We start from the raw sequence: 15762 nt of genomic DNA, 5'->3' as shown, positions 1-15762 counted from the left end.
CTCTGACACCTAAGCGATCCAATTAGAGCACGTGTGATAAAAAAGGCTTCAGCGTATGAAATTTTATTGCATATTACCTGAAAGTATGTCTTAGGGTCTTAGGGTATGAAAATTGGTAGATATTTTGGCTAAAATGAATAAATAAGTCGAATCTATTCTTGTATTCTTGAATATATAGATCCAAAACGCGAGTAGTCAATTAGTCAGATCATAAATAAAAGAGGATAATAAAAGGGGATAATAAAAGAGGATAATAAAAGAAGATAATAAAAGAGGGCGCCAAAGATGTTTTTAACGAAGAAAACTGGTAAAACAAATAGAAGAAAATAATTACTAAAGAAATATTACAGAAAATAAAGTAGAATAATTATTTAAAAATAAAATATCAAAGATGTGACGTTTGTAACGTTACGACCTTGGACAGCAATTGGACAGAAAGTCGCGGCGAAATTAGATCTAGGATAGAGCAGGTCAGAGCCGCTTTTAGAAGGATGTTCAAGGTGTTATGTAACAGAGACCTAAAATTGGCATTGAGGATCCGCCTACTTCGCTGCTACTTGTTCTCGGTCTTACTTTATGGTGTCGAGTCCTAGACTGTGAATAACATCGACCTAAATCGCCTTGAGGCTTTCGAAATGTGGTGCTATAGAAGAATTTTAAAAGTTTCCTGGGTGGAGAAGATTCGAAACTTTACAATACTAGAGCGTCTCAGCCATACTACTGAGATTATAAAAAGCATCAAGCAGAGAAAGCTGGAGTATTTCGGACATGTAATGAGAGGTCCCAAATATAGGTTGCTACAAAATATTATGCAAGGAAAAGTAGCAGGCAAACGCAGTCCAGGACGAAGAAGAACCTCATGGTTGAAGAACTTGCGAGATTGGTATTGTGTTGATACATGCATGCTATTTAGAGTGGCAGTGAATAACATTAAGATAGCTATGATGGTAACCAACGTTCTGAAAGGATATGGTACATGAAGAAGAAGAAGGCCTTTATGTATTTTTGAGTTCCCCGCCCCTGGACGGGGATAAATTGAAACGCAAGAGAGACCATAAATAATACGCGGAATTTCAGACAACACGATCCTCATCTTATTATAATAAATACAAAAGCTTGTCTCGACTCATAAATTCATTAGGAGAGAAAGAGATGGGTAGACGGGACTACAACAAAACGGCGACGCCGGGTTTGTAGTTACTATGATTTGGTACATGGATGGCATGTTTCGGTTGAAAAGTTTCTTTTATTTTCGAAATAAATCAGATTTTCTAATAAAGAATGAGGGATATCCTACAATAGTTTTGCCGTGCGTAGGTCCGTTATCGAGAAAATATTTCTACAGTAAAACAGAAACTCTACGGTTTCGTTTTGATTTAAATTTGTCTCCTGCCATCCCCCGATATTACTATTTCAAAGTCTACCTGTTGTCAAGGAGGCTCTGCAGAAGACAAATTTACACCAAAACGTCCGTAGTTTCTCGGTAAGTATAAGATATTCTCGGTATAAAATCTCGCTATTTTTACAGTATTATACAGGGTGTTTCATTGGGAAACGGAAATACTTTAATGGTTACTAGAGGTCACCGAGCCGGTTCTAGATATAGTACATTTTTTGCCCTACCGACTTTTATAACCGAGTTACAGGGTGTTTTATCGATTTTGCCCATTTCTTTCCTAAGCCATAACTTTAGAACCACCCTGTATATTTTTTTGATATTTGGTAAACATATGTATCATTCAAAACCCAAACGACCGACATACTAACCATAAGAAAAATCCAGGTCCGGATTAAGAAAAAATTATAAAGTAATTTTGACCTTAAAACAACACCCTGTATATTGAAATTTTGAAAGTCTGTTTGCATATTTGAAAAGAGCACAAAAAAGTAGGTTTAATGGTTCGCTTCAATTTTTTGGCCAGACAATTTTATGACTTTCATTTTGAAATTATATTGAATTTTTTAAGAACGTTGACATTAAAAAGCAGATATTATTAACTTTTAGTTATAAATTATTAAAGTTAATGAATAAATACTAATTTTAAAAATAATCAATACTTATTTAATACATTGGAACGACCCAATTACTAATGACAAGAAAAATCCAGGTCCGGATTAAGAAAAAAATATAAAGTAATTGTGAGCTTGAAACAACACCCTGTATATTGAAATTTTGAAAATTTGTTTGTGTATTTTAAAACAGCATAACAAACTGCGTTAAAAGGTGCATGTCAAATTTTTGCGCAGATAATTTAATTACGGCAATTTTGAAATCATATTGATTAATTCTGTCAAGGTCACAAGAAGCTACCAGAAAAATAAAGAATAATCCCAATGTACTTAGAAAATCGATTCGAAATATTTTAAAACGAGCAAGTAAATGCATCGAACAAAATGGCTGACATTTTGAGCAACTGTTATAGTTCAAATATTTTTAATTTATGTTAAATTGTTGAATTTTAACGAATTTTTGTTTTATTAGATATAGCAGTTTTTTTAATTCTTCAAATCCAGAGATCCCTTAAGCTACAAATCCAGAGAATCTATGAAGCCAGCGTAGTAAATAAGTATTAAGTATTTTTAAATTAAGTATTGATTCATATTATTATTAAAAGTTAACAATACCTGGTTTTTAATCTCAGAGTTCTTTAAAATTTCAATATAATTTCAAAATTGATGTAATTAAATCAACGGCGAAAAAATTAAAATAAGCCTTTAATCACAGTTTTTCATGCTCTTTTAAAATGTGCAGACAAATTTTCAAAATTTCAATATACAGGGTGTTGGTTCAAGGTCACAATTACTTTGTATTTTTTTATTAATCTGGACCTGGATTTTTCTTGTCATTAGTAATTGGGTCGTTCCAATGTGGTAAATAAGTATTGATTATTTTTAAAATGAGTATTTATTCATTAACTTTAATAATTTATAACTAAAAGTTAATAATATCTGCTTTTTAATGTCAACGTTCTTAAAAAATTCAATATAATTTCAAAATTAAAGTCATAAAATTGTCTGGCCGAAAAATTGAAGCGAACCATTAAACTTACTTTTTTGTGCTCTTTTCAAATATGCTAACAGATTTTCAAAATTTCAATATACAGGGTGTTGTTTTAAGGTCACAATTACTTTATAATTTTTTGTTAATCCGGACCTGGATTTTTCTTATGGTTAATATGTCAGCCGTTTGGTTTTTGAATGAGACATAAGTGTACCAAATATCAAAAAAATATACAGGGTGGTTCTAAAGTTATGGCTTAGGAAAGAAATGGGCAAAATCGATAAAACACCCTGTATCTCGGTTATAAAAGTCGGTAGGGCAAAAAATGTACTATATCTAGAACCGGCTCGGTGACCTCTATTAACCACTAAAGTATTTCCGTTTCCCAATGAAACACCCTGTAGAATGAATATTATAGTACCGGGTGTCCACTTATATTTTCCCCCATTTTAACTGCCTATAACTTCTAAACGGCTTAAGATAGAAATATGCGGTTTTCAATGAAATGTTTTATTTTAGTAAAAGTTTTGTCTGAATGGATGAAATTTTTTATATCGCTTTCAAATACGAAAAAAAAATGGCGGATTTTTGAAAAAAAACGTTGTTGACTTTTTTTTAATGGAACACCCAGTATATTTTTTGTAAATTGCTATCCATCAGCTATCCAGCGATATAAAGTTTTTTAAAATCGGTTGTCAAATCACTGAGTAATTAATTTTTAAAATGAGAGGTGCAACGTGGATATCACATACCTAAATACCATAACTAAGCAAAATGATATTATGTTATGTGATTTCCACATTCTGGCCGGATAGCCCTGGCAGCTAAGGCCATTCAAATGAAGAGAAGAAGAAGATTTCCACATTGCATCTTTCATTTTAAAAATTATTTGCTCAGTTATTTGACAACCGATTTTAAAAGATTTAATATCGATGGATAGGTAAATGACCGTTTTTTCAAGTTACAAAAAATATACTGGGTGTTTCAATAAAAAAAGTCAACAACGTTTTTTTTTTCAAAAAATCCGCCATTTTTTATTTAAAAGCGACATAAAAAATGGTCATTTACCTAAAAATTTAAAAAAACGGTCATTTCCCTATCCAACGATATAATTTTTTTTTTAAAATCGGTGGTCAAATGACTGAGCAATTAATTTTTAAAATGAGAGATGCAATGTGGAAATCACATACCTAAATAACATGTGATATCCACGTTGCACCTCTCATTTTAAAAATTAATTACTCAGTGATTTGACAACCGATTTTGAAAAGCTTTATATCGCTGGATAGGTGAATGACCTTTCTTTCAATTTACAAAAAAATATACTGGGTGTTCCATTAAAAAAAGTCAACAACGTTTTTTTCAAAAATCCGCCAAGTTTGAGTTTATTGCACTTCCAAAAAACCAGCAGCCAAACAATGCGAAGAATAACGTACGATAAGCCTCGTGAGTCTTCTTCTTTTTCTTTTGCTTCTTGGAGATCTTTCGATCTGTTTAATTCTGAATCTGCCTCTGGTTAATTTCCTGTGAGGTACATTGCCAACTATCCCTCCATCTTTTAAGTGGTCTTCCTGGGGGTTTTGAACTGGACGGGTTGTTTTTTAGGGCAATTTTTGGGAGTCTATTCTCATCCATTCATATTAAATGGTTGTATCTCTCTTGCGCTGCCGTCCCCATCTTACAAGATCTTGAATTTTGCATTGCTCTCTAATGTTTGTATTTCTTACCCTGTCTCTTCTTGTTTTCCCCACTATTGTTCTTAGGGTTTTTATTTCTGCAACCCTTAGCATCTGTTTCGTTTTGTTGGTGTCTTCGCGCACTTCTGTGCCATATGTCATGACCGATGTATGCAAGTCTTGTAGATTCTAATTTTACTATTTGTGCGCATATACGGATTTGACCAGATTATCTCCCGCAGACAACCTGACAATGCAGATGCTTTGTTGATGTGACTCCTCAGATCCTTTACTGTGTCGTAAGTGATTGATATATTTATGTCCAGATATCTGAATTGCATCACCTGTTTTATGGGGTTGTTCTAAAGAGATGCAGAGACGTCAATTGCGACGTATACGCATGTCTTGATTACGAGAAAGCGTTTGATCGAGCACGCCAAGATGATGTAAATACTAAAAGAAACTGGAATTAACAACCAAGATCTGAAAATAATTAGAAACCTTAACTGGAATTACAGCGCAAGTCTCAAAGTTGACGGTGAATACACCGAATATGTGAAAATCATGCGTGGAGTAAGGAAAGGTTGTTTTTGTCTCATCTAATCTTCAATCTTTACTCTGAAAGAATATTTATATTGAAAACTTTGCACGAAACTGAAAAATGTATTCTACTAAACGAGTATCGATTAAACATTAGATATGGAGATGACACCATAGTAATTGTGGACAACCTAGAAAACCTACAAATTCTTATGAACAAAACCACGTATTACAGTCAACAATATGGACTCAATATAAACGTAAACAAGGCTTATGATCATTAGCAAGAAAAAGATAACAGAAAATCAACTCAACCAAACCCCTGTAGAAAGAGTAACGCGCTACAACTAGCTAGGCACCATAATACACTTTCACTCCCCCGTAAGGGGGCCTGCTTCAAGAGCCTCAAGCCTCAACCTCTCTCTTGGTATAAAAAGAAGAATGCTGCGATACTAGGTCTTCTCACTCATTTCTTTCCTTTTTTATGGTGTTGAATCGTGAATCTTGAACTAAGATATGTGCAGAAAATTGGAAGCATTTGAGGGGTGGCTAATGGCAAATGATGATATCCTCAGAAAACTAAAGAGGGACTGAGGGGTACTGACCATCATCAAATCTCGAAAGTTACAATACCTCGGACACATTATGCGAAATGAATGAAGATAAATACACCCTCCTATAAGCCATCCTGCAAGGAAAACTATTTGGAAGGCGATGTCCAGGAGGAAGATCATCCTGGTTAAAGAAAGTCAGAACCTGGTTCAACACAATATCTGTGCAGCTTTTCCGCGCTGTTGAAGATAAGATAACTATTTCCATGATAATCGCCAAAAAATGGAAATATTTTGTGCTACTTTTATGAAATTGGAGACATTTCTTTACAATAATCATCTCAGTTTAGAACTAAGACAAAGAATGGCTGAGTGCCAGGCGCGGATCTAGAAATTCATAATAGGGGGGGCCAGACTTACCTCAAATACAGTAATGCCACAGCAACCGATTTTTCGGTAGATCTACCGAATACCTGTCAAATCTACCGATCTACCTAATTCTCCTTTTTTTTTCTACCGAAAAATCAAAATTCTTAATTTTCAAATTAATCTGCCGTTTTTTTTTCTGCCGAAAAATCAAAATTATTAAAAAAATTTTTTTTAGCGGATAGATTTGGCAACAGAGTTTAATCAATTTTCAAGAATTCTTGAATTGCTTTTACTAGCTTGTGAACACAATGTGCGAACCAGCAGGATACGGATTTATCGATATCAATTTTATGACCAGTCCTTTGTCCTTTTATATTATGATTTTGGGAGTAAAATGTATCTACCTGAATCTGAGTAGTGAATACTGAAGGATTTTGGCTTATTTTGATATAGAAGATAATTCCAAACTAAAAATAGTATTTTTATATTAAAATCTTAAAACAGAAGAAATTTATTTTGCACCTTTTTAATTTACAGTATTTCGACATAACTAAAGAACATTACAAATTTTTCTCGTTCTCAATTGCTTCAATATCCGACATTGTTTTGTTTTTGAACGATTATAAAGTGTAAAAAATCATGTTTTTGCCTATAAAACATTCCTTGTAGATTTTAGAGAAAAATGTTTCAAATAAATATTCTAGATCTTGATAGTTTCTAATTTGATATACATAAACAATTGGAGATAATTGCAAAAAACCCTTATTTTTGCACTAATTTATAAATGTTAATAAAGTATAACTATTATTTATTATAACAAAATTTTTTAACCTGTTTAAACAATTATACAGCTTTCAAATAAGAATATTTGTATTGTGAAAGTTAATAGGTACACATGTGGTAAGTTTTTTTTAAAAAGTCTACAACAGGAAAAATATGCAGTTTATTTTATTATTAATAAATTGATTCCTTATAACAAAACTAAAGCATCCTTGATATTTAGTATTGCGTTATAGGTCTGGATCCCGCGTATGAAAAAAAAGTTGATTAATAGCAAGCTGAAAATTTGTTAATAGCTTAAGGGTGTCTAGTCGGATAAACTTTGATATATGGGAATACTGAAACAGGGGCAGTTTTAGTTGTGGAACAGGTTAAAAATTTGGAACGGTCACACCACGAAAACGGCACATTTATTTTGTCCGACAGAATAGACTTAAACTCTCCTAACAGAGATTAAACTCTCATGCAAAAATCAGACTGCTATTTATCACCTGTCATAATTCCTGTCATTTGATATATTCTACATGTTCCACTCATTAAAACGCCCATTTGGTGATAAATAGCAGTCTGATTTTTGCATGAGAGTTTAATCTCTGTTCGGAGAGTTTAAGTCTGTTCTGTCGGACAAAATAAATGTGCCGTTTTCGTGGTCTGACCGTTCCAAATTTTTAACCTGTTCCACAATTAAAACTGCCCCTGTTCCAGTGTTCCCATATATCAAAGTTTATCTGACTAGACACCCTTAAGCTATTAACAAATTTTCAGCTTGCTATTAATCAACTTTTTTTTCATACGCGGGATCCAGACCTATTAGTTAGACGGCTCTACTCGAGTTACTTTGGATTAAAAAAATGAAGAAAATTGCTCTATAATACCTAGAAAGCCGAGAAAATACATTTTTTAAGGTATACCGATTTTGAACTTTGAATGATTTTTATGATAAATGGTGATTATTGATCACTATATGATGATGAATGTAGTTTATTTTTTGAATACTCGTACCTAAAGTAAAATTTTTTTGCAATGTGATAGTAAAAGAAGCAAAAAATGAAATCTACCGAAATTTGTCGATTTCTACCGAAAAATAGGAGCAGTCTCCCGAAATTTTGTCCAAGACCTGTCGCAACGCTGCTCAAATATTTATATTTTCCAGATTTAGCCATACGACTCACACTTACTCTAAGGATAAAATATAAAATACACTATATAATCCCAGATACCTACGGTATCAAAAGGATTGATAGACAATTCACGACTATTACTCTCACTGGTCCTTCTTTACCATAAAGATTAACCTTTCTACCATCAATGGGTAGGTACGCATGGATTATCTAGTAAAATAAAAATTTTTATATCTTTATTGTATCGCAAAGGACATCGCACACATCTTATGGAAAATATAATGTCACTCAAATTCAATAAAATTTATACGAATAGATTCGTTTTAAATTAACGATCAAATCTTATCATTGCGCCAACTCTCTATTTTCAAAAATAAGAGCAAAAATTGATATAAATAAATCTGAAATCAAATGGGTAGGTACATAAGTTAGAGAGAGAAAAAATATTTTAAAATACCCAGATTTTCGGTACTCCATAAATCAGCGGATTAGTTTCACTAATCCGCTTAGGCCCAGCGGGATTTAAGCTGTTATGAATAGCACTCAGAGCAATAATGATTGTAAACTAACATTTTATGGACTCCAAAAATGTGATTTCGATAAACTTTAATTGCAATTTGCGCCGTAATTAATCATAATTAAGAGTTGGCGCAATGATAAGAATTGATCGTTATATTAAAACGAATCTAATCGTATAAATTTTATTGAATTTGAGTGACATTATATTTTCCATAAGATGTGTGCGATGTCCTTTAAAACGTGACTTTTCATGAGATAAGGTTTATACCCAGTGTAATGTATTTGCATTTTAAAATATCATTTTTGTTATTCTTTGAATTGAGAAAAATATTTCCGTTGTTTATGGTTCCACCGGTACCCAAACAAATGCGCCTGCAGATTATTTTTCAGAGAAGAGTGTTTTATTAGATTTTATGGCTTCTTTGAATTCTTTGGAAGCGGTTGTCGTGTAATTTAGTGTTGTACTGATGGATTAAAGTTTAGAGTTAACAGAAAAAAAAATAATAAAAACATACTTATAGACTAAATACAATAGGGGGTCCATGGACCCGTCGACCCCCCTGTATCCGCGCCTGCTGAGTGCTATATTTGGTCTGCACTTTTGCATGGAACAGAAGTGTGGAAACTAAAAGTATCGACCATGAATAGAATTGAAGAATTGGAAATGTGGATTCCTTGATGTCTAGTGAAGATACCTTCGACAGTAGTAGTATAGCTATAGTGGTTCTGGGCCCAAAATATCGGGCCCAGAATTCCTAGGACTTTTCCATGTTAATTTTTGGGCCCAGAATTCCTAGTACTTTTCAATGTAAAATATCGGGCCCAGAATTCCTAGGACTTTTCAATGCTTTTTCTCTCTAGGACATATCGTCGAGGTTCGGTGAGGCTCGGTGAGGCTCGTGGTGGGGGATTTGGTTTATTAGCAGAAATGTGTGAATTGTGTGTTAGCAGTAACAACAAAAAAATGGTAGAGAATTATGAAGTGCGAGATAGAGTGTCAGAGTTGTATAACGTTTTTTGGAGCCTATCAAGAGAAGCATGGCATGAGTATAAGGTAACGTCAGATCGTTCAAAGTTGTATCTAGCATGTGATTATGATGAAGCGGTAGGTGTTTGTGCTGCGTTCCTGAGCAATGGTATTAATCTGAATACATTATGTGAGGACATAACTGATTTAGGATATGGTCAATATTGTAATGCTCTAATGCCAGATGAAGGGTTTTTTAGTGAAGAGGAAGAAGAGGAGGAAGATGAAGTCGATTAAGAATAGTAAAGAACAAAAAATGTTACTTTTGTGTGTGTATGTGATTTTAAAATAAAATAAAAATTTCATACTATTGTTTTTTTATCTGAGATTGGTTTTAGGTAAGAAGTATGACTAAGAAAGAAATAAAAGAAATTTTTTTTTTATTCTTTTTATTAAATTCATAGGTATACAAAACAAATGTCATTCAAATGTAGTATATTTATATAGATTCGTGATTTTAATAAAATAAAAATTTCATACTATTGTTTTTTTTATCTGAGATTGGTTTTAGGTAAGAAGTATGACTAAGAAAGAAATAAAAGACATATTTTGTTATTCTTTTATTAAATTCATAGGTATACAGAACAAAATGTCATTCAAATGTAGTATATTTATATAGATTCGTGATTTTAATAAAATAAAAATTTCATACTATTGTTTTTTTATCTGAGATTGGTTTTAGGTAAGAAGTATGACTAAGAAAGAAATAAAAGAAATTTTTTTTTTATTCTTTTTATTAAATTCATAGGTATACAAAACAAATGTCATTCAATGTAGTATATTTATATAGATTCGATATCTTCAGAGCAGCAGCTTGTTTGTAAAAGCTTTCGGCGTTCTTCCAAAAATAATCTCTGTAGCTGATAGGTCTATTTTGAAATTGTGTAAGTTTATAGTGTCCACATAAGATTGGGCTTTTGAATGGAACAATAGGATAATAATGGTCATTTGATCCTATTGTAAAACCACAGGAATAGTTTCCTACTTTCTCATCTTTACAGGTAACTGAGGAATACATTGGTACTGGATTTTCAGAACTGAACGCTAAATATTCATTTAAAATTATTTCATTGTGATATACTTCTGCAACTATAAAGTCACCATCGTCAATTTGGTATTCAGTATTAACAAACACAGTTTTGGATGCTGGAACTCCAATAATTTGTGTAACAAGAACGATAGCAAATAATAAATAAAAAAAATACATCTTCATTGTTGTGGCTCTTCAATACACAGTGAAATTGAAAATCTCTTGTAGCTGTATATATCTTTTAAAGAGAGAGAGAACTGGAGGGGGTAGTAGCGCCTTCGCATGAACTAAAACAAGAAAAAAATATAAAATTAAAAGTGATTCTTTTTGTATTAATTTTTTTATATTTTACGTTTTTTAGTGTGGATCTTGATGTATTCTTGTATGAAGGTCTTCTAAAATGGCAATTGAGGAGTTCATTCTTCTTCTTCCCACCCCCAAGGGAGAGTATCAGTTTCAAAATAATTGACTATTCTTTTATCATCAGTAGGTCTTAAGGCAACTTTATTTTGTTGAATTGTGTAAACCTCATGTTTTTTAGAAATGATAAGATTTTGGGTAGCGTTCGTAACTGTGTGATGAAATAGACAATCAGAATAATCTTTAAAGGTTATAGATTTTAATTCACTTTTTTTTATGCCTTTAGCTTTTTTAATACTATATTCTTCTTTTTCATTTAATACTTTTAATGCATACATTTTTGATCGTAAACCTACAAACTCAGTCATAATTCGACCACCATTTTCATCTTTCATTAATCCTAAAACTTTTTTATTACATAGTGGCATGTTATAGGCATTATTTACTGAAAAATTTGATGTGTCAAACTTATTTATATCAGCCCTCATATGCTCATATACATTTTCGTCGAAAATATGATAAATTAAAGAGTCAGTGTCACAATAAAGGAGTTTTGCGTTATCTCCAAATTTGTTTTTAGTATAGTTATAATGGAAGTCGTACAACCAAACTTTAGATAAATCTAAAATAGAAAAACCTATAAAAAGAGGTTTATTAAATGTTATTTGTGTTCGCTTCATTTCTACAACTACAAGATTTTCATTAATAATAGATAGACTATGAAAATTGGGTTTTGAAATGTAATTTCGAACACCATAACGGCCTTCCCACTTTGATAGTAATTTACAGTCCTTGTATTTACGTACATTTTCACAGGTCTTACCGAAGAAGGAATTTGTCATCATTTTGTAATTATTTGATTCAAATTCATTTTTACTTTTTTTCCTAAGTTCTGTATTTAGATCAACATATTTCTTCACCCAAGGTGCCTGATTGAATTTTAAGACTCTGTAAATTTTATCAAGTTTTAAACCTAGTGTTACTGCTTGTTGAAGAGCTCTGTAATGAATTATATAGTGTTTTTTATCAAATAAAGTTGTTAATAATTTTGTTACTTTGGATTTTGATTTTGGTGGTATTAGATGTTCAGGACATAAGGGTAAATCTTTGTGTATATTAAATAGTTCTTTTGAATAAATAATGTCACATTCTAATATATATCCGATATCAGAGTTTTTATCAACGGTTGTAATATCTGGCATCACATTAGGATCTATCCATTCAAAACCTCCATAAGGTAGAGAAAAACACATTATTGTACCATATAAATTTACAAAATCCCAATATATTAAGTAGGAATCACGATCTTGTTCATTATAGTCTTTACTCATATATTTGTTATTTGCTTTGCCATATCTATTGGATACTTGTGAAATTCCTCCTCGTAGACCTCGTTCGATAAACATTACTTTATCTATGTCATCTAATAACTCAATTTCTACTCCAGTAATATTAAGACATGCATCAAATGATAATCCTGGAGCTGTGTAATAGTGAAGAGGATCTAAGCCATATGTTTTTAAAGAAGTTTCCCGAAAATTTTCAACAATATCACCTAATAATAATACGTCTGTAGTTAGATAAATTTCCGAAAAATCTTTTAACGTATTATTATGAAATTCTGTCCATATGTTGCATGCATGATTGTAATCATCATCACTAATATGTGTTTTAGTAAGAGTGCTATAAAAAGCATTTTTAGGAGGTAAATTTTCATCTTTAAGTTTTTCCCAAGAATCTAAATACTCATAAGGAAAAACACCTTTTCGTGTCAACAAATTAAATTGGATTTCATTTGGGAAAAACGATTTTAAAATTTTGTTTTGAGAAGTAGTCAAATAGGAGGCAAGCTTATCGATACTTTCAGACATAAATCTATAGGAATCGATAAATCGTAAACTGCATTTAGTACCTTGTACAAATTTTGTAAAGGAAATATATCTTTCTTTATTTAGAGGTAATATTTGAAAATTTCCTTCAATGTTTTAAAAGTGTTTGTTTTAGTGCCTCTTTAATTTTTAGAGAAAAACTTCTAAATGCCTTTTTCAAAAATGTTTTAGGATCTTTAAAATTTAAATTATTAATTACACCAGTTTTGATTCTTTTATTAAAACTTGACTCTAAATCACGCCATATTAAATTATTATTAGTTTTTTTTTTAGATTTTTGTTTTTTTGACTGTAGTTTTAATAATTTTCGATGTTTCAAATTGTGTTTGTGATAATTTAAAAGACCCAAACCCGTTTCAATTCTATTACGATGTTTAATATGGTGAGACTTATTTTGAATTGCTTTCTTAACTAAATTTATACTTATTTTGATAAATCTGATCCACTTGTTGAACTCCTCAATTGTTCGTAACAGCATTACAACTTTTTCCACTTTCTTCACCATATCCAAAACAAACGTATCCAAAGTTTGTGAAGACATGGTATGTTTTATATTATTTTCAAAAATACTAACAACTCATTGGCACTTCTGCTACACTGAAGCTACCGATTCTAAATGAACCACAAGCAGTACGTAAATGATTGTTTGATCATGTTTGTGCATAGTAATTATTTGTAAGTAGGTATGCATGGTCATTAGATAACAACAATGTTGCAAATAACCATTATTTTAATTATTCATTAAAACATTTTTCTTCACAATTAGATAGATAGCAACAAAGTAATAAATAAGGTATTTTTACAATAATTGGATTCTAATTATATATATGCAAAATTATTCATTAAAACATTTTTCTTGTCAATTAGATAGATAGCAACAAAGTAATAAAATAAGGTATTTCACAATAATTGGATCCTAATTATTTTAAAATAAGTGGAATTGCATAGATATGCTTAAACAAAAAAACAATTTGTAATTAATGACCATTAGATAACAACAATGTCACAAACACCAATTATTTTAATTATTCATTAAAACATTTTCTTGCAATGCACTTATTAGAAAAAAATATCTAATATAATTGCTTTGTTTTCCAATAAGTGCATCTCATTAAAAATGTTTTATGTAGTATTTTAGTAGGTAATAGATAAAATTTTGATATATATACAGGTGCCTGCAAACGGATATGATATTATACCAATAACAGGTTGAAATAAGTACTAAGTGAGGTAACATTTTGTCATTGTTGGTGTATTCATCGTGGTCTCATTTATTGTCACTGTTTTATTTATTGTTTATTGTTGTTCTTTTCTATATATAAAATGTCTGGTGTACCATGTACAATTTTGGTATCCATAGAAGATAGATTAAATTTCCCCACGAAAATGGCTCTAGTAGTCATAAGGCAGCTATTCAGGTATGTTTTTTTTTTTTTTTTTAACAATCAGTTTTTGCATTCCATTTCAGATATGGTTTAAGAAGCATATCTCTCCGGAATGATAGAATCTTAATAGACTTAGTATATACCCCAAAGTCCACAACGCTGTCGAGAAAATTTGGTAACTTACCAGTAAAATATATCTGTATGCAAATAAATGATTCTAATGAGATAGGATTGTTTGAAAAAGCAATGAAGAGATATTACTTTGACTTAGAGGAGGAGACAGAAGCTCTTCCTCCTCCTCCTCCTACTACTACTACTTCTATTAAATCAATTCAGAAGGAACCTTTAAAGAAAAAATTGAAGAGGAGAGTAACACAGCATGTTGAGTCCATTGATCTTGATCAAAATTCACAAGTGTGGTCATTTGATGAACACATTATAGATGATGATGATGATAAAGAAGATCATACCAGAAGAGCGACAATAAGTGAGACCAGAAATGACTACGGCGACGACGATGACGATGACTACACCACCACATTGATACCTCCTACGGAGTAATTTTGTATTAATATATATATATATATATATATATATATATATATATATATATATATATATAACTGCAATTTATTTTTTGGTTTTTTTTTGTTTTAGAGGTACAGTACTGTGTGGAGATTGTAAAATTTTTTTTTGTTTCTGCAAACTTTCCTTAAGAATTCACTTAACTTCATTATATTGTGAGGAAACACTTCCAACAAGTGCAGAATGGTAAATGCATCAGAAACTGAAGAACGAGCTAAAATTCAGAAAATAGCAGTTGAGATTATAAAGGCACCTATGATAAGACATATTTTTATAACACTACTGGCAGTCTGTAAAAATCCACGAACGTTAAGCCCTAACGATTTAAGTAGGATTATTAATCACCACTCACATCGTGTACTCCCAAGTATTGTAACAGATGCATTTTTTCGAAACTTCAACTTACCAGTTGAACCAGAGGAGTCCGATTATGATTCTGATGAAACAATTTGTGAATAATAATAATGATAATTGCAGCTATATTATACATATATATTTTGTTTTGCGTTATGCTTTGTACATGAGGAAAAAAAAATAAAAAAAATTTTTTGACAATATGAGTTTTATTTGTCACAAGTAACATTTTCAATATTAGTAATAAATTTATTCATTAACCAATCATGTATTACATTTACAATTTCTAGAGAACAACTTAAGGTATTGATAGTATGTACATTGCAATGGATTAACATATTGCATGAATTTTGTTTTAATACACATAATTTTGGACAGTTCATTGTAGCTTCTATATCTATAATTTTATTACACAAAAACTTTTGGAGTGTCTTCTTTTTCGGACTTCCTTTGACTACAATTGTATTGGTTCCAATAATATTTTTAATGTACTCACTAATAGTTTCCATTGAAATATTATTGGGATGTGAACTATTCCAATTTATTCCATGTATATTGTCGGTTATCCACTGAAG

The 15762-nt window shown here is 31.2% G+C and overlaps 2 protein-coding genes across 2 annotated transcripts; one reads left to right on the top strand and one right to left on the bottom strand.

The window, feature by feature from the left end:
* Positions 1-11030: 11030 nt before the first annotated feature.
* Positions 11031-12845, bottom strand: LOC126890339 (uncharacterized). The gene has a single exon (XM_050659210.1). The coding sequence runs from the start codon at positions 12843-12845 to the stop codon at positions 11031-11033; it is 1815 nt and encodes a 604-aa protein (XP_050515167.1).
* A 1088-nt stretch (positions 12846-13933) lies between these two features.
* On the top strand, positions 13934-15388 carry LOC126889587 (uncharacterized). Its single transcript, XM_050657993.1, has 2 exons — positions 13934-14281; positions 14332-15388. Exons 1-2 carry the CDS (start codon positions 14187-14189, stop codon positions 14807-14809), a joined length of 573 nt encoding a protein of 190 aa, XP_050513950.1. The 5' UTR covers positions 13934-14186; the 3' UTR covers positions 14810-15388.
* Positions 15389-15762: the final 374 nt, after the last annotated feature.

The sequence above is a fragment of the Diabrotica virgifera genome, chromosome 8, assembly GCF_917563875.1.
Source record: "Diabrotica virgifera virgifera chromosome 8, PGI_DIABVI_V3a".
Classification (NCBI taxonomy): Eukaryota; Metazoa; Arthropoda; class Insecta; order Coleoptera; family Chrysomelidae; genus Diabrotica; species Diabrotica virgifera.
Note: the sequence above shows the minus strand (reverse complement) of the source record. Positions and strands in the feature narration are given on the sequence as shown.

Bases quoted from the DNA above. Each gene is read 5' to 3' on its own strand.
- LOC126890339 (XM_050659210.1), bottom strand. From the start codon at position 12,845: ATGTCTGAAAGTATCGATAAGCTTGCCTCCTATTTGACTACTTCTCAA.
- LOC126889587 (XM_050657993.1), top strand. From the start codon at position 14,187: ATGTCTGGTGTACCATGTACAATTTTGGTATCCATAGAAGATAGATTA. The intron at 14,282-14,331 runs GTATGTTTTTTT...ATTCCATTTCAG, and splicing joins GTCATAAGGCAGCTATTCAG to ATATGGTTTAAGAAGCATAT.